General features: G+C 39.6%; 1 protein-coding gene across 2 annotated transcripts in view; it reads right to left on the bottom strand.

Annotated features, from left to right (window-relative positions):
- Positions 1 to 10,795: 10,795 nt before the first annotated feature.
- hectd2 (HECT domain containing 2) overlaps positions 10,796 to 17,483 on the bottom strand; it is a 53,552-nt gene continuing 46,864 nt past the window's right edge. For both annotated transcript variants that reach the window (XM_044214147.1, XM_044214148.1), the window contains exons 21-22: positions 16,155 to 16,298; positions 10,796 to 14,887 (exon numbers count right to left, since the gene is read on the bottom strand). In XM_044214147.1, coding sequence (XP_044070082.1) covers positions 14,767 to 14,887; positions 16,155 to 16,298 — 265 coding nt within the window. In that variant the 3' untranslated portion in view covers positions 10,796 to 14,766. The remainder of the gene's footprint in view (positions 14,888 to 16,154; positions 16,299 to 17,483) is intronic.

The following is a 17,483-nucleotide window of genomic DNA, read 5'->3' as shown; positions in this document are numbered from 1 at the left end:
CCTTATCCAACTACATTTTGGCAGAATGTGGAACTAGGTCTGGTGTTCCTGCCAGTCTGAGAAGTCTCCTTTTTTTTTAATTAACTCTGACCCTGAGTCTGATTTAGAAAACAAAAGTCCATAATAAAATAAATTCCTCCTACTTCTCCTCCTCCTCTGTAACCAAATCCTCCTCCACATTTGAAAGGTCTCTGTTATCTGACTATCTGTTACAATCGGCCCCCACAGGGCTGGACTGGGAATGAAAAATGGCCATGGACATTGTGACTCAGACATCAGACACGCCACAGACCCGGAGCTCACCTCGTGTCACGTCCTCGGTATCTGTCTCACCTAGCCACTCGGCTGCATTAGCTGCATTTAGAGACAAATCCTAGTGCAGGGGTGGACTAAACCATGTTGGGCATTTTGTAAGGGGTGAGAGGGGCCTCAGAGAGCCTCCACTATTTTTCTTTTGGATACAAAGTTCAGTCTCTCAACTGATTTATGACACTAATCACTTGCAAACAAAAACATTCCAGGCTTTTTGAGGGCCCTCCCCCCATTGGGGCCCTGGGTAGTCAGTCCCACTTCCCCCCTACTACGACACCCCTGCATGTAATGTCACTCCATAACAGATGGGAAAGATGAGATGGGAAAGGGGCAAGGCCCAGGTAAAGTTAGAATCAACTGGACCAAAAGTAATTGGCTGGCAGAGAGAGGCTGAGAGATATAATACCCAACTACAGGGGCCGCATCTCTCTCGCTCTTGTTTTTGTATAATTTTGGCATCTGTTTTTGCAGGTGCGCTGTTAAAAGAAGGCACCGAGCCCAAAGGCCAGGAGAGGGGTTTAAAGACGTGATTGGGCCAGGCCAGTGTCAAGAAAAAAACAATGGACCAATCTACCTGTTTAATGGGCCGGTCATATAAAAGAAAATTCAATAAAAACACATCGGGGCCAGTCCAGCCATGGGCCCCCACATCCACCATAAATACCACTGTCACATCATAGAAGAGATACAGCATCAAAATTCTGATTGTGACTAATGCAACAAACTTGCCCTACTGAACTGATTGCTGTCACTTCAGTAGGACAGGACTCAGCCTGTTATCTGAGAAACTCAGTAGCACCATAGTTGCACAACACAGAAACACACACACACACACACACACACACATTCCCAGGCTGTGATTCCAGATTGCTCACCTCACAGCCACTTGATGAAATATCAGTCTGTTGCTCTGAAGATGAATTTTCTAAAGTCATGTCACAATCATCAGTGACACAGTGATTTCCTGCCAGCACAATAAACTGATTACTGAGTTCTTCATTCCAGTCCAGTTTTTCTGAAGGAGGTCTTGTGCATTTAGCATCTACCTTAAACAGTTTGAAGTGCAGTATGTCTCCAAAAGACACAAGAGCACCCAGGACAGAGGATAGATAAAAGTCCTGAAAGTTTTGTTGTATGGAACAATGTCTTTCCAAACAAAAAAAACAGCACTAGATTCCCCTGCAAAGAGACAGCTGAAACAACCTTGTAAAACCTGTAAATGTGTTTCAACTGATGGTGAAGACACCGGGGGCACCTCCAACTGTGGAAATATTTCTCTGTTCTCGCATTCTTGAAACTCAAATGTTTCAAAGATTCATCACATTCAGAGCTTGTGGACCTTAAAGGTCCAGTGTGTAGGATTTAGTGGCATCTAGCAGTGAAATTGCAGTTTGCAACCAGTTGAACACCGCTCTCATCACCCTCCCCTTCCAAGCGTGTAGGAGAAACTACGGTGGCCACGAAACTCGCTAAAAATGTGAACGGCCCTATCTAGAGCCAGTGTTCGGTTTGTCCATTCTGGGTTACTGTAGAAACATGGTGGTGCAACATGGCGGCCTCCGTAGAAGGGGACCCGCTCCCTCTGTACTGTAGATAAAAACGGCTTAGTCTAAGGTAATGAAAACACAACAATTCTTATTTTCAGGTGATTATACACTAATGAAAACAAACTTATAAATACTATAATCCATTTCTGCTAATAGCTCCTCCTAAATGTTACACACTGGATCTTTAAATGTGAAATAAATGCATTTCAATACCCAAAATAATCACTGCTGTCAGTGTTTTCAGTTTGTATTAAATTCTCACCTGATTTGATCGAGTCACGTCCTGTTTATCTGTTGCTGAGTAATAATGCAGCAATTTCACGAGTGTTGCAATATTAAACCATCGTTGAGAAAAGGGCGTTGACAGCAGTGGTGGATGCTGGCTGTTTCATCATGTTTTCTTCACTCAAAGGGCTCCCGATCGGGGCACTTTACATCCTGTTGTACTCAGACTATATAAAACATGGGCGTAGTCTCCGTGACCCATAGGTTTCTGAAGGTCCATTGTAATGCTCAGTGTGGTGGCTCCAGCCGTCGCCATCTTGGTTGCACCTTGCCCCACCTAAATTCCGGCTTATCCAAAAATGGGTAAAGCGGTGGAGCGTGGGTGGAGCTAGCAGATAGCTAGCGGCTAGCCACCTGTGACGACACCCACCTGTCACTCAAAGTGGCCACAACCCTTAATTATGCACAACTTTGATATAATTTAAACAGGTGAGTTATATAAAAATTCACCCCCTGTACAGTTGTCACGGACGGAGAAATTAGCTATAGAGACCAAAACCGATTTTTGCACCAGGCTGTAAACATGTTTATTTCAGCTGTAAAGTTGGGCATTTTAACATGGGGGCTTATCGGGATTGACTCGATTTTGGAGCCTCAAGTGGCCATTCGAGGAGCTGCGGTTTTTGGCATTTCCGCGTTGGCTTCATTTTTCAGCCCCAGAGGTTGCTGCTTGGTTGTACTGTTCCCCCTGCTTCTTTTTCTACCATGTTAACCATTCCCACCAAAAACATACTTACTGGCATCACACATCACTGTGGTATTTTATTTCTCTTGTTGTGAAGCACTTTGTACTTTGTTTTGATAAGTGCTCTATAAATAAAGTTTTATTATTATTATTATTATTATTATTATTATTATTATTATTATTATACTGCCTTGAAAATGATCTGCCTTCCTAACCCCAATCTCTCAGACATGAACCACAGAGCCAAGAATCACACACCTAGCACTCACAATGGCAAATGACACTGAACACCCCCTCAATCAACCCTTCACATTTCTACCATTTGGTCGGAGATAAAGGATTTTAAAATGGAGACCTCTCTCCAGCAGGAGTTTTGTCCCTTCTGCCATAGCATTAGTAAAGCACTAAATTTAATATAACTTCTGAACAATGAGGCGTAGAGGTAAAGACACAACCTATTTTCAAACAGGCATTTCTGCCATTTTGAACGTTTTGCGAAACATTTCTTCCGCTCCTAAAAATTTCATACAATTGTCAAGAAATTCAAAACATGATCATGTTAGATAAGCCTTAAACATAAGGTATTCTTGTTCTTGCTCTCTGTCTCTTTCTCTTACCAAAATAACCTGTGTTAACGATTGCATACAAATAACAATCAGCAAGCAAGTAAATTACATAAAGCTTCAGCATTATATTTTCATGACCATTTTGGGGATGCTTAACCTCCCCTAGCCTCTTAATAGCACTGCCTATGACTATAAATGTGCCAAACAGCTCTGTGCCACGGTGATCCTTAGTTATAATTATTGTGGCATGCACTTGTCTGAATGTCTGCAACTCAGTTTCTTTAATTCAATAACATTTTCAACCTAAAATAAAGGTGCAAATGATTCAATTTAACAAATACAGCGCCTACATGAGAAGAAATTTCAACATTAGAAACAACAGAAAAACGTAACTATGACTGTGCCATATACATGTTCGATACTCAAATGCAGGAGGTGATTTGTTAGTTTTTAACAAGGGAGATGGCCCAATGTCCCCATCATTTGTCAGTGCCTTCCAAAACTATTACATACATATATATCACTGTTGGAAAATAAATTCTTTTATGATGTGACAACACTATCTTCTATCTATCTAGGCACAAAAACAACTTGGTTAGTGTACTGAAAATAAATTCCCACCACAGTTCATCACAGTCACGGGTAAAAGAAACCGACATTGACGGTCTTCTGTGTGAAAGTCAGATGTTTTGTTGTTCCATCTGTCCATCCAACCTCCTCCTTCTGCAGGCTTTGGAGGTAACAACGTCACCTGACTTCCTCCTTTGCTCCCATTATAATTACTGTGGCTGATAGCGACTTTGTCACTTGAATGCAAACATATGTTGTTTTGGGGCATTTGCTGACATTTTTCATGGGATGTCTCCAAGTTTATGGCCAAAATGTGCTCCTAACCCTTACACTGCATGCAGAGGCGATCCTTTTTCATTACACCCCCTGCCACTAGACAGCTTGTGGACACCACTGCAGGACAGATTATGTTTACTGCTGGATAATCGGCATATGCTTGATGTTGTTTACATGCAGGGAAATATGAGTCAGATGACTTTTCACTGGCATCAGATGGACATACTAAAGATACTGCATATCCACTTGTGGACAGACAGAGAGGGTTTGGTGGCCAGGAAGGGAGTTTGGTAGAGTCATGGAGGAGAAAGAGAATTTGGGGGAAAGGATAATCAAGTTCTGTCTTCTGCTTCAAATTATTCCAGAAAGAGATCTGTTGAAAGAGGCATTTATTTTTTACCCTACTTTTTTGTGGTGTTGAGAAAAAGACAAGAGGATTAGCAGGGCTTCATAATGAGAGCCTGGGCAAAGGACTGAGCACTGTAACCAATTTTAGCATGAATTATGAGCTAGCTGATGCTACCTGACAGGCTTTCTCAGGTTGTGATGTGCCTTTTTAAAGCTGCTGTGTGCGTCACATCAATAAATCATTATTTGAGACAGTAGTATGATTAAAGGAAACACGATCATTGCCACTAAGACTGATAGCCTGAAGCCTACTTTTTTTCCCAGATTTGGAGAGAAACCTGCTTGATCGCTTCCTAGCACAAAATGGTACTAACTAGCTGGTAGCATAAGTAGTTTGGTAACTATAGCATGACACTATAATTGCAAAGACATGGACTTTCACTGTGCTCTATAGGTCCAAACATTAACATTAACACATGTTAATACTTAGATCTCTGGATGTGATAATACCCCACCATCTGTGCCCCGTAAAAGTGGAACCTATACTGTTGGCAACAACTTTGGTTGGGACCTCTGCACCTCAGAATATTTGTTGCAAGCAGGCTACTTTTTGGCAGAAACGTCTTCATTGATTGACTAATTGGTCCTCCGGCACAATATTCTCCTGACTCATCCAGCTAATTTAGTAAACTGTATGTGAGGAAAACAAAATGGATGAGGAGATGAAAAAACTGTCCCTTCAGAGTGAGGAAGCAGTGACGAAGCTTAAAAAAAAAAAAAAAAGCTTGTGTAACTGTTCTCACTCTCTGCCATTTTTTTCCTCCCCCAAACCATTATGTTAAAGTCTGGAAATCTGTCGAGTTAAACTCTGAAACTCCTCCAGACCGCAGACGGGCTGAGACTCTGCTGCACACAAAGGCTGCTTCTTCACATCTGGAGCAGAAACAACATGAGCTTGTAGGGCTGTGTGTACGTGTCACTGTGTGTGTTTGAACGACAGATTTTAACATAAGGGAGAGAAAAAGATAGTGAGAACACGTACGAGGGAATTTTTACTTTTTATATATATATATATATATTTTTACGTGCACGTTTCCATAAGAAAAGAAAAGCACCTGTGAAACTACTAATAAAAAAATTGAATGGGGGAAAAAAATCCACATGAAGGGCACTTGAAGTTCTACTTAGCACTGTGTAAAGGAAACTGGATTTAGACGTTTTATGAATAACAAAGGAGACAAATGTTACATTTTATAGATTAAAAAAAACTTTTCGTGTAATAGTCCCTCTTTTCCGCCATTCTCTGCGGGTGAATAACTGTCAGTCAGTCTGTATTATTTTGGCTGTCACACCTGCTTTATGGAGCCAAGACTGAAGCGAGCAGCCTCAGGGGTCAACTGAGGACAGCAACCTGCAGGAGGATTTAACCACAGCAGGAAAATTTACTGCGACGTTACAGACGGGAGGATCAGTAGTGTGTGCAGAGTTTAATGTGGCCCCTGGTAGTAAAAGTGCTTAATTGTAAGGTCAAAACCATCTGCCCTTAGCAGCTGATAAGGTCTGCAGACCAACAGATTTGTGTGTGACTATACCACAAATCAAGCTTGATAAACTTTCATCAGCCAGTTTAAACAAAAACAGTTGTGTTCACATTTACAGTGACCCCGCAACTGATAATCAGTGGAGCATGAATGCTGGTGGTGCTGGTGGGCTTGCTGGGGGATTCCATTTAATTTCATACTTTGACCAATTAACCTTCAGGAGAGACTACATGATTTTCTGTGTCACAATAAACCAAAATACTTTACGGAGGCTTTGCAACTGTAGCATGACATCGTCACCTGTTACACCCATTATCATTGGGGAGTTACTACAATAACACCAAACGCAACTCGACCGCACCCCGACACTAAATCTGTTAATGGGAAACAAACAAAGTGGCTCGGACCGAGCCACACAACACTATTCCAGCCATGATTTGAGTGTGATCAGGTGATGTGAACCTCAACATCGGACCAATGCTTGTAGCCCGATGCCGGGATCAGGTTACCTTTCCAGGAAGTGATGAATCCTGCACCACATGTTCCCAGATGTTGTCACTGCTATGAATCCGAATGCATTTTTAGTCACCACCATTGTGTCTCTACTTGCCCTGCCTGAGTCAGACTGCACAAAGAAACAATTATTTATGGTTTGTTCTACCTGGCTGGGTATCAGGTATGAGGTGTGTTACACTGACAATGACAGGAGTGCCTGAGAGCTCAAACAATAAAATACAAAACACAGTTTGAATGACTGAATCATGTCATAACATCTGAGCCACTTTGGATTAAAGTTGGATTCAGTTTTATGTTTGCAGCCTGACATTTCTGCCAGTGTTGAAAACAAACTCTAATCAGAGGCAACAGGCAACAAGTCAATATGAATGTTGACCCTGACTGGCGAGTCTCATTATGTAACGCCGAAATGACCTATTGGCTAATAATACCATAATCTTTTGTTAAAAATACTCAACTATGGCCAAATTTATTAAATGTAAATATCACAAACATTGTGAATAATGATGATGTGAATAAAGTACTTTTAATTCAACAATGCTGTCAAGCTCGCGATAAATAAATAAAATATGATGAAACAGGGTCAGTTAGACAGTTATGTCAGACCTGCTGGACACCCACCAATGTTAACAATCCATGAACCTTCTTACACATACTGTACACACACACACACACACACACACACACACACACACACACACAATTTTGGATCTTTGTCCAAATGAATGGTGATAGAAAACATGATGTTTCAAATTCTCCTAACACAAGTTGAAACCACACGTAACAGAATCTGATATTTTATAACAGAGATCTGTGTTTAAGGAGGAAGCTGTGCTGTGATTCCATCCTGTGTTCATACCTGCAACAATAAAGTCATGTTTTGACCAATATTTAAATGGCAATAAAGAATCAGATTTACTGTTTCATGGCACAAAATGATCATAACACACCTGTGGAAGTTAATATGACTGCTGATCAATACTAATATTTAACTTATTTGGTCCCCACGTTCTGAAGATGATTGATTTATGGTGTTTACATCACTGTGTTCATTTCTGTGGTTTTCCACTGCGTCAGTGGTCTTGAGTTTGATCTCTCGAGGTTGTATTGATGGGATTAATGTTTGGGATTTTTGTGTGTGCACCGCTAATACTAATAATTTCTATCAGAAGAGCACTTTTCAAAAACCAAGTTACAAAGTGCTTCACACAAGATAAGTCAAAAACGACAAAAAACAAAACAAAGCGAAGAACGCTGAGGCATTAAACTGGAGCACATAGAAATAAAAACAATAGCTTAAGTAAAATCAAGTCAACAAACTCAACTGAAATCAGAAGGAGCTCTCTGATGAATCTATATTTGAAGAAGAGATCTAAATATATATATAGATGTATTTTGGAGTATTACTAATATCATGGTATTTTATTATCTACTGTTTTGTTATTTGTGGAAAGTATTTGAGTGAAGGAATGGATTTTACTGTGTGCTGAGCAGTCAGGTGCTGTTGATCAATGATTTGTTGCTGACGAGGTCATGTGACAGCACACCTGTGGCTACTTAAGCAGGTCTGTTTGACATTAATCAAAGTGTCGAAGAGCGTGTGGTTCAAACATCACTCAGTTGGACTGGGAACTGCTTTAAATGGGCTGACTTGATTGTGATTTTCGCTCATGTTGGGGCCTGCATCTGAACAATGTTTGTTTTCCATTTAACGTCACTGTTCCACTGAAGAGAGGAAGCCTTGTTTCAAATGCAGCTGATATTCAACAATGTAGACTCTTAAAAAAACATTTTTTGGACCTGCAAATGACTAAATTAATGCTTACTGGTGGACTTTTTCTCCAGTGTTCCTCAGGGCGGTAAAGCCTGGGAAACAGTATTTTTTTAGCAGTCATGAGACACTAAAATTCTTCAATGAAACCCTGACAATTGTAATCCTTCTTGGTTTATCAGCTGTTATTATTATTTTTAATATCTTTGACGCTCCAGGTGAAAATGGAAGACAAACAAGTAGGCTTTTCAAGAAACAGTTTCAGCTGCGTGTAGCAAAAGTCAACAGTCCCAATTTTTTCATTTTGCAAAAGGTGACATAATGTGAAAAAAATTGACAAAAAAGTGAATGTTTTTGTAAAAAGACCAATATAGACCATATAATTCTAGAGACATACTGAAAGTAGGACAAACAGTAATGAACAATCCGGAGAAAGGATGTATCTACTGTACAAGGAAACCAGAATATCTATCCTTTCTAATCTCAGTTGAATCAATATTAAATTGCAGCTTTATTATACTGTATCAAATTAGCTTTGAATCACAGTATAACATTTCAAATATATTGTATACATTTTTTTTTTTTTTCAGATCATGGACCATGTTCCAACAAACACTATTGTCCGAGGTTCGTGGGAATGAAGTTGCTGATGACACACCGAGTCACGGAGGTAGAACGTTTGTGTCTACAGCCTTCAACAGGACAATATGGGGGAGTTCGAGGTGACAAGGACTGCACTGCGGAGGGGATTGGACATTTAAAACTGGGGGACAATAGGAGGGAAACCCCAAAACAAAAGCAAAAAGGAGACTTTGACTTTAGTGCCTTGAAATGAGTTTGTGGGCATGTATTAACTGAAGTGTCAATAGCAAGCCACCAATAACTACAGTACCACCTCCACTCCTCCCCTCATGTATCAATAAGAGAATGAATTGTGTTTGGTTTAATGAAGGGATTTTAAAGGCCTCTGTGTTAAACCACACTGAAACAGCAACATCGACAAATTAAAAAAAGGGACCAGCTTAAAGGTCATTGTCACAACACTTGGCACTCTAGTGTGATTATTTTTGAAAATTAATAGGGTGCAATTTGCTGAATCAGCCTGTCTGCTCTCCTATTGAAAAAGATAATAGTGGACTGTTGGCTGGTTACTGAGTGACAAAGCTGCGCTGGCCATGGCCTACATATTTCTGTTTGTTTAATAAACGATAAGATCCCTCATTCCCGACATTAAAGTAGGGCACCTCACCACCACAGACAGAGACAGACAGAGAGAAATGAAAATAAGCATGAGAAAAAACCATTGCTGGGGATTAATTGGTGTCCACAGTAAAGGAGAGAAACACAGAATAAGACTGAATGTGTGTCTGTGTATGTGGGGTGTAAAGGTGACCACCCCATGACTGAAACTCACTTCAACAGCGGTGCAGCCATTTACAGTTCTGGGGCTGAAATCCAAATTCTGACCCTCTGATTTAGTTTCAGCTTAATTGATGAAAAGTAATTAGGTTGAAGAGGATGCAAACTGAACAATGGATTATTCAAACACACAAGGCAAATAGTCATTACCCTTGTTTTTGCATTTATGGTCCCAGTCTGCAGTTACAAGGCGTCACATCTCTGCTAGTGCAGTAAGAATATTTTACTGTTGCAAATAAAAATGACCTTGTTACAAGAATCTTCTGGAAACGTGTGTGTGTGTGTGTGTGTTGAAACAAGAGAGAATATTAAGACAAATAGAGGTGAGTTTAATGAATATGAGAAACAAGGAAACTGGGTAAAATGTTACTTCAGTCACAGATTCATTCACTTGTTTTAAAAGACTTTAAGGAGACAATTAGAGACTAAACTAAAGTAGGAAGAGGTAGGAAGAAGATTTTGGCACTTTCAAGTACATTTTGCAGTCAATGTGACCCATTACATGTTGACATATACTGTAGGCAAGGAAAGGCATTGTATCTATATAGCACATTTCATTACAGGTAAACTCAATGTGCTTAATGAGCGGCGATAGTGAGAACAAAGAAGTGAAGTTATTTTCTGATTGTTTCACAGTCGTTAAAGCACAAATAAACATGTCCACACCTCAGAGGAGAGAGACAGAGACATGTAACCTGGTCCCCTATGTTTTTACAGTCTCGACCTCACAGCCCGCATGCTGTTATTGGCTGGAGGCTACACACCCCACCATTTGTTAAGTCTATACATTGTGTTTTAGGAAAATCCTACTTATTCTAACTTTAACCCTAAACGGGTACCATGCAACTGCTTAATGACAGCAGAGGACCATGGTTGTTCTGTGCAGCTCTCAGTGTGAATGTGAAGATGTGCATGACTGAAGCAAAGTGTATCTTAAAAAAACATGCATAGCCAGCAAATCTTTTTCTAGAGAGGGACGACCCCCAGTCAACCTTTACTGTACAGAAAATAGTGGAAACACTGCATTACATACAGTATATTACATAAGACTTGGGGAACAGAGAAGCATAATAAGTCATGAGTCATGCGTGATCATTCACTCGAGAGATAGTTATTACAAACTCTTGAAATTCATATTTAAAACCCAACAGAACTAAGTGTACACAACATTTGACAGATACTGATGAACCTGAAGGTTAAAAAAAAAAAACATGAGTTTTTTCCTACTTTTTAAGTGCTTTATGCACTTTTCTGACAAGTGAAAATAATTACATCTCAACAAATCCTTTGAATCCATTTGAACTATTTTCAAACTGATTTCTGACACGGTCGTTACACTGCCATCCCACTGTATTACCTGACACAGTTTGGTCCCATTCACATACAACAGACCTGGGTCAGATTAACATATCAAAAAACAACTTCTCTGACATCACATTATCCCATTTGTCCAAACATGAGTTCCTCCTACGACATCTTCCACTTCAAAGCCATAAGATGTGTCCTTTTTGGGTTCAGCATAAGGATGCTGACATTTGTTCCAGTCAGCAGCTTGTTTTTACAATAAGTCTGGTGTGATGTGAACGTGACACAAGTCCTTCTCAAACAGATGCGTAGAGAAGAGCTGCTTCTGGCTCCTGCTGTTGCTCTGGACTTGTCGTCAAATGACAGAAAGGATCCATTGTTGTATGGGGGGCCTTTTCAGACCCTATAGACGCTCAGTGAGTGAATGAGTGACCCAGATCAGACTGCTGTGAGTTTGGACAGTGCAACCATACAAGCTGCTTGACTGTTGCTTGGTAACTTTGGGTTTTTTGCCAGTTCTTCTTTAGGACTTTAGACATCTTGCCATGGCAACCTTTTATATAAGAGAGTGCTGCGTGTTTAAAACCAGCAATGCTCAGTTCTGGAAAAGAGACAGCAGTGGCATGAAAGCCAAGAAAAGTTACAGGAAGCTACACCAGGGGCAGAAAGTTTGGATGCCACCAGCATTTGTAGCGCTCACATCATGGCTGTCTGATTATATACGTCACTGACCCACTGTTTGCAAGTAATATTGATTTACAGGCCCAGTGAACTAGCATCTTTACTTTATTAATGTGATGTAATTCTTGTTGAAACACAATGTGATGTGGCGCGATATTGAGAATCACTGGAGAGAAGGGCACTGCGATCTGACAGACAGGTTCCAAAATAAGGTCGGGGGAGGAGACTAACTAATGACGTGCTGCATGTACAAGCTGATCTGCACTAACCGATTACCTGAGTAAGCTGGTTACTTGAGTGAATGTAAAAGCTTTCCACAAACAAAGCACTAGAACCACAAGCATCCACTGAATCTTGAAAATAAGCAACCACTTGAAGGAAGATACAACTGAGAATTCAAGAAGAAAAAAATCACAACTTATACAAAGTGCAGCTGAGAACCTTTATATTGAACAACCATGTAAAGAATAAATGGTGCATCATAATCAGTCCCGATTATTAGTTCTGGTTTTCAGAGCTGCACGTAGTGCAACTTATCAGTTGTTTTCCATTTTTTAAAAATACTGAAAGTTGCACTACTTTCCACGAAGTAAAAAAGCAGGTGGAAAACATTATTCATTTTGTGAATATTGCTGCAATAAAATTTCTGACCACCCTTGACAGCAGTGAGCACAGGGCTTAAAAGCAGAACTTCAGTCGCTAAATGAGGAAGAAATTACACGCTACTTTGGATTTTCCGAGGACATACGGTGGGTTCTTATTTCTAAGATTGAAATTTATAAGCACTGCATGCTAAGTGCTTATCTGAAGTTGTTTTGCAGGGCCGTGATTATATGTACTAATCTATAAGTACTTAGCCATAATCACTGAAACATCTCAACTGGTGTGTGTGTGTGTGTGTGTGTGTATATAATATATATATATATAAATCTCTGACTATTCAACTACATGTTAATAACAGAACAGGACATCCAGAAGATGGCTTCTTTTCCCATTCTGCTTCATCTTCTGTTCCATACTCGACTAACAGTCAACATCTACCAGCTTCTAGCTGCAGGCTGTTGGTCATCTCTCAGCCTGATGGCAGCCATGATACAACATAACAACATGAGAGAACCAAAACATACACCGAACTGTCAATCAACAGCCCTGGGTCAACTATATTATATTACAACATTTAAAACAAAATAAAACAGTTCTGCTGCAGCCTTTTGTTCACTAAGGCAACAATGTCAAAAAACAACAATAACAAAACTTCACAAGACAATCTATATCTCATGATACATGATAGGGTTCTTCTCCCAGCAAAGCTTTATATCCTGACAGTGTGCTGCAAAATGAAATAAAACACATTTCCTATGCCTTCATAAAAATATTTAAAAGGTCACCAAAGCAGTGAAGTCAGAATCGACACTAAAACGGGAAATATTAAAACCATACATCTCAAAACTTGAGTGTCCTTCAGAAATCTTATATTCCAATTAATATTTTTTTGACACTGTTCTGTGCCTTTTACTTAAATTTTTTACATGTGTTGTAGCATATTGCTGTCATAAAAATACTTCCCTCTATATTACTTCTATTATTTTTACCTCACACTTAAATTTTATACATACTGAATACTCAAGAATGTAATATTTCTTATTGAATACGTGTAACTAGAGCATTTACTACGTCTACATTAAGTCGTCTAAATTTTAAAACGCAGTTTTCGTGTGAAAATGACTTCCATCCACACTAGCGTTTCCAGGTAGTTTTAGTAGAGACCTCTGTCCACAGTGACAGAAAGTAAATCTGACCTCTTTTCAGTTCAAACAAAAAAACTGCGTCACAGCCAACATCTTGTAAGGGGTAGCACAGAGAGCCGGCTGATCAAATCATTATTTTATGGTTGCGACGTCGTCTGACAAAATCCACATAAATCCACTTCTCTGCTGTGTTCAGCTATATTGGCATTTAAAATGAACAATCACAGAGAAAGTTAGAGACGACTAAATTATTGGCACACAGCCCCCGGCCCTCACTGGGCTGCTTATGTCATTGTTTTGGAAAAGCTCACTTTTCCCCATACACACTGAAACACCAAGCTGGCATTTTAACATTTACATACCCTGAGGCTGTTTTGGAAAAGCTCCATTTTGGGAGGAGAAAAATATTGTTTTAGTCTGGCTGGAGGGTTTAAACGGAGAGAAAAAGATGCATTTACAAATCCTACCGGCTTAATGAAGACTTACTCTGCTTACGCTGGACCATAAAATAGAGGACCATTCAACAGCGTCACAAAAGTAAATGTCAATGGTGAACAAATACCTGGTTCTCTGTTTGAAGAATAGTAATACTAATAATAATAATTACCCGAACAAACCAGCAACCTGTTATTATTTAAAATAACCTTTTGGTGATACAAGGTTTCTAGAGAACACATATGATTGATATATTTTCAGGGGTATGGGACCAGACATATTTCAATTTTCATTCATGAAACTGTAACCATGATTTGACCAGTAAAGTGTTTGGAAGGCCAACATGTGTGACATCTACTGACTAAATCTAACTAAAAATCATAATTTCTTCATTCAATTTTCTTCATTCAGGGCTGTCTTATAATAAAACTAACACAGTCCATGTGCAAATAAAAGGACTTCTAGTGTTTCTCAATGGCTGTTGCAGTGGGAAGTTCCCATCTTATCTGCTGCAAATTAAAGTTCAACATTCACAAACTGAGCTGTCCAACCCCAATATTAAAATACAACCTGCTGTACAGTACATAACAATATTGTTTCAACCTATAACTCGCTTGTTGAGAAACTTGTTCCCTCTACAGTCTGATCCACGACCAAAGAGATATATAAGGTGCGTTGTGGTAGTTGTGGCAGACAGATAGCTAGTTCCGCTAACAGTCTCTGTGTGTGTGTGTGTGTGTGTGTGTGTGTGCGCAGGCTGGTCACTCCAGGCCGAAGCCTTCAGCGTTGGAGATGGCGATGGTGAGTTTGTGTTTGAGCTCCTTCCTGGTTCGATATGGAGGCAGACAGATCTGATTAAAACAGGTGTGAGAGATCGGCAACCTGCAGAGACAGTAAGTGAAAGAGAGAGAGAAAGGAAAGAGGGAGATGAACAGAAAAAAATGTTATGCAAATCATCATTCTGATATCTTAGATATCTTAACTGAAAGTTAGTTTTAACCATATGCGAGTAAGAAAAAAACCTGTCCAAAATAACGTTTGCATATTAAATCAAACATTCTTGCTGTAGCATTTCCCACATAGTTCCGAAAAAACCCAAAAAGTAACAAGCAGAAAAACTTGTTCAGACTGCGAGCCCAAATCCGTTTTTTGGAATATCCAGATTGTATCCAGATTGATTTTAGAAAGTCTGGCCAAGTCACATTCGGAGGTCGTTTGAAATGCGATTTCAATTGGATTTTTTTCAGATGCGTCTCAGTCCAGTCTGGACGCTCAAATAGGATTTCAAAGTGTTTTTTGCATCACTCTGCTGCAATGCAGCACACAACTAGGACGTCAAATCCAGAGTGACGGAAGCGCATCAGAGCGGATCATGGATGCTCTTATAATACATCCATGGAGCGGCTGAGCAGAATCCGAGCTGCACGCCGTCAAGTCGGAGTTCTGTACCGCAACTTGGATCGTTACCACAGCAACCCATGCAGATAGGCTGGTGATGACTGGACACATAAATCCGTTCTGATCATTTGCAAATAACAGTGCGGACAGTCTTTGAGAAACAAATCTAATTTGCCTACAGTCTGAACAAAGCCAAAGAGTGTGTGTGTTTGCGTGTGTGTCTCTGTCTGTGTAAAAGAACAGCTTGTCCATTCTCTGACCCAGATTCAGGGTTTTTGCTGTTAAAGAAGTGTTAAACAGTGTGTCTTATCAGTTCACACTCCAGTCTGTGATAATAGTCAATTCAGTACACTCAGAAGAGAGAAAGCAGTTACACTGTTAATACTTCACCTACAGTATCTATTGGCAGCTCGAACAAATGTGAAGAGAGTTGAGTCAGTGAAGGTTGTCGTGGTGTCATGACACATTCTTTTGTCTATAGATTTTGTGTGCGTCTTTATAAGATATTAAACGTTATGTGTAAGACCACACTTCACTCTCTCATTGTGTCAGTTCAATGTAGCCTGTTGGAAGCAAATAAAAAACAATTTTTATAATAAAAAGTATTTGGTATAATTTGCAGCAATATGTAAGTGTACTTTTTCAGTATCTCACAGGACCACTGTGTCAACTGGTTCTTTTTATGTACATTTAAAGTTTTCAATGACCAAGCTGACTTCTGGTCTCAGTTTGGTCAGTTTTTGGAACCTACCAGTCAGTTGGAACATCGATCTTGGAGATTTTGAAGTTGAGGTCGGCCATTCCTCCTACAGGAACACGGTCACTTCCTGTGGCGAAGTGGAGGAGCTTCTTCTGTAGCTCCAGAGGGAAGGCCAACACCACGTCCCAGAAACACCTGGTGCAACACAAAAAATAACTCCAAACATGAATACATGTTACATGATATTCTCTGGTGGTTGGTTTGAAGTGTTGTTTATGTGCTTTGGTTGTATCACATTGCATTTGATTTACCGGGTGCATGTGATTTTGGAGGATTTTTTCAACCTTGAGTTGAATTACTTTTATATTTTTATTACTGTATCTTATTATTACTGTGCTGTTATGTCTGATATTACTTCTGATTGCCTGAACATTGCTGCTGTGGATAGTTATATGTGTAGTTTACTGGTAGTAGTTATAGTCTTTTTTTGTGTTGCCAAGTACCAGCAAGACACCTTTGCTGCAAAGAGGCCTCAGTGTGACTAGGATGAGAGCTGCAGTGCACATCACTTTTGACTTCCAGTGTGATCTTAAGCTGGAATTTTTCATTTCCAAAACAATGTGCTTTTTGAAAACGCTCTCCAGAATGGATACATTTGAAGATTGTACTGTGAACAAGGAAAACAAAACCTTTCCACTACCAGAATGTTTGCATACAAAGGGTTTAACTTCAACTACAGACTGAGAAATAAACAGGTGGCAGTTAGACAGACAAACAGGACAGCAGTGAAGCTGTGTAACAGGCCTGCAGCTGCTTGTTGTCAGCTGTCAGCACCGTGCTGAGTTACATTATCTGTGGCTGACAAGTGTTGGCTTGTTTTCCTTTCCTACTGCAGGAAAGAAAAGTATGAAGGACATCTCTGTATGTGTTTGTGTCTGTGTGTGTAAGAGAGTTATTTCCTGTTACAAAATGAATGGATTGCATGCCTGCAGCTTAAACACACTGCAAACCATTAATCAATCATCACTGACTTCCATCACTGAAAAAACAAACTATGGTTCAAAGTTATTAACGTTAACAAAAACTAACGAAATAACGAAAACTAAATGTGAAAAAACATTTTCGTTAACTGAAAACAACAAGGCTTTACAAAAAAATTAACTGAAACTGTATCGTGTGTTAACAAAACTAACTAAAACACACTAAAGAAAATGTCCTTAGTTTTTGTCTAATTATTTCAGTCAATTGTCAATTTATTTCATACTACACTAGTATTTCAGGTGGATATGAAATAATAATAATAATAATAATAATAATAATAATAATAATAATAAACTTTATTTATAGAGCACTTATCAAAACAAAGTACAAAGTGCTTCA

This window comes from Siniperca chuatsi, linkage group LG11 (assembly GCF_020085105.1).
Source record: "Siniperca chuatsi isolate FFG_IHB_CAS linkage group LG11, ASM2008510v1, whole genome shotgun sequence".
In the NCBI taxonomy this organism is placed as follows: domain Eukaryota; kingdom Metazoa; phylum Chordata; class Actinopteri; order Centrarchiformes; family Sinipercidae; genus Siniperca; species Siniperca chuatsi.
This window is presented reverse-complemented; position numbering and strand designations above follow the sequence as displayed.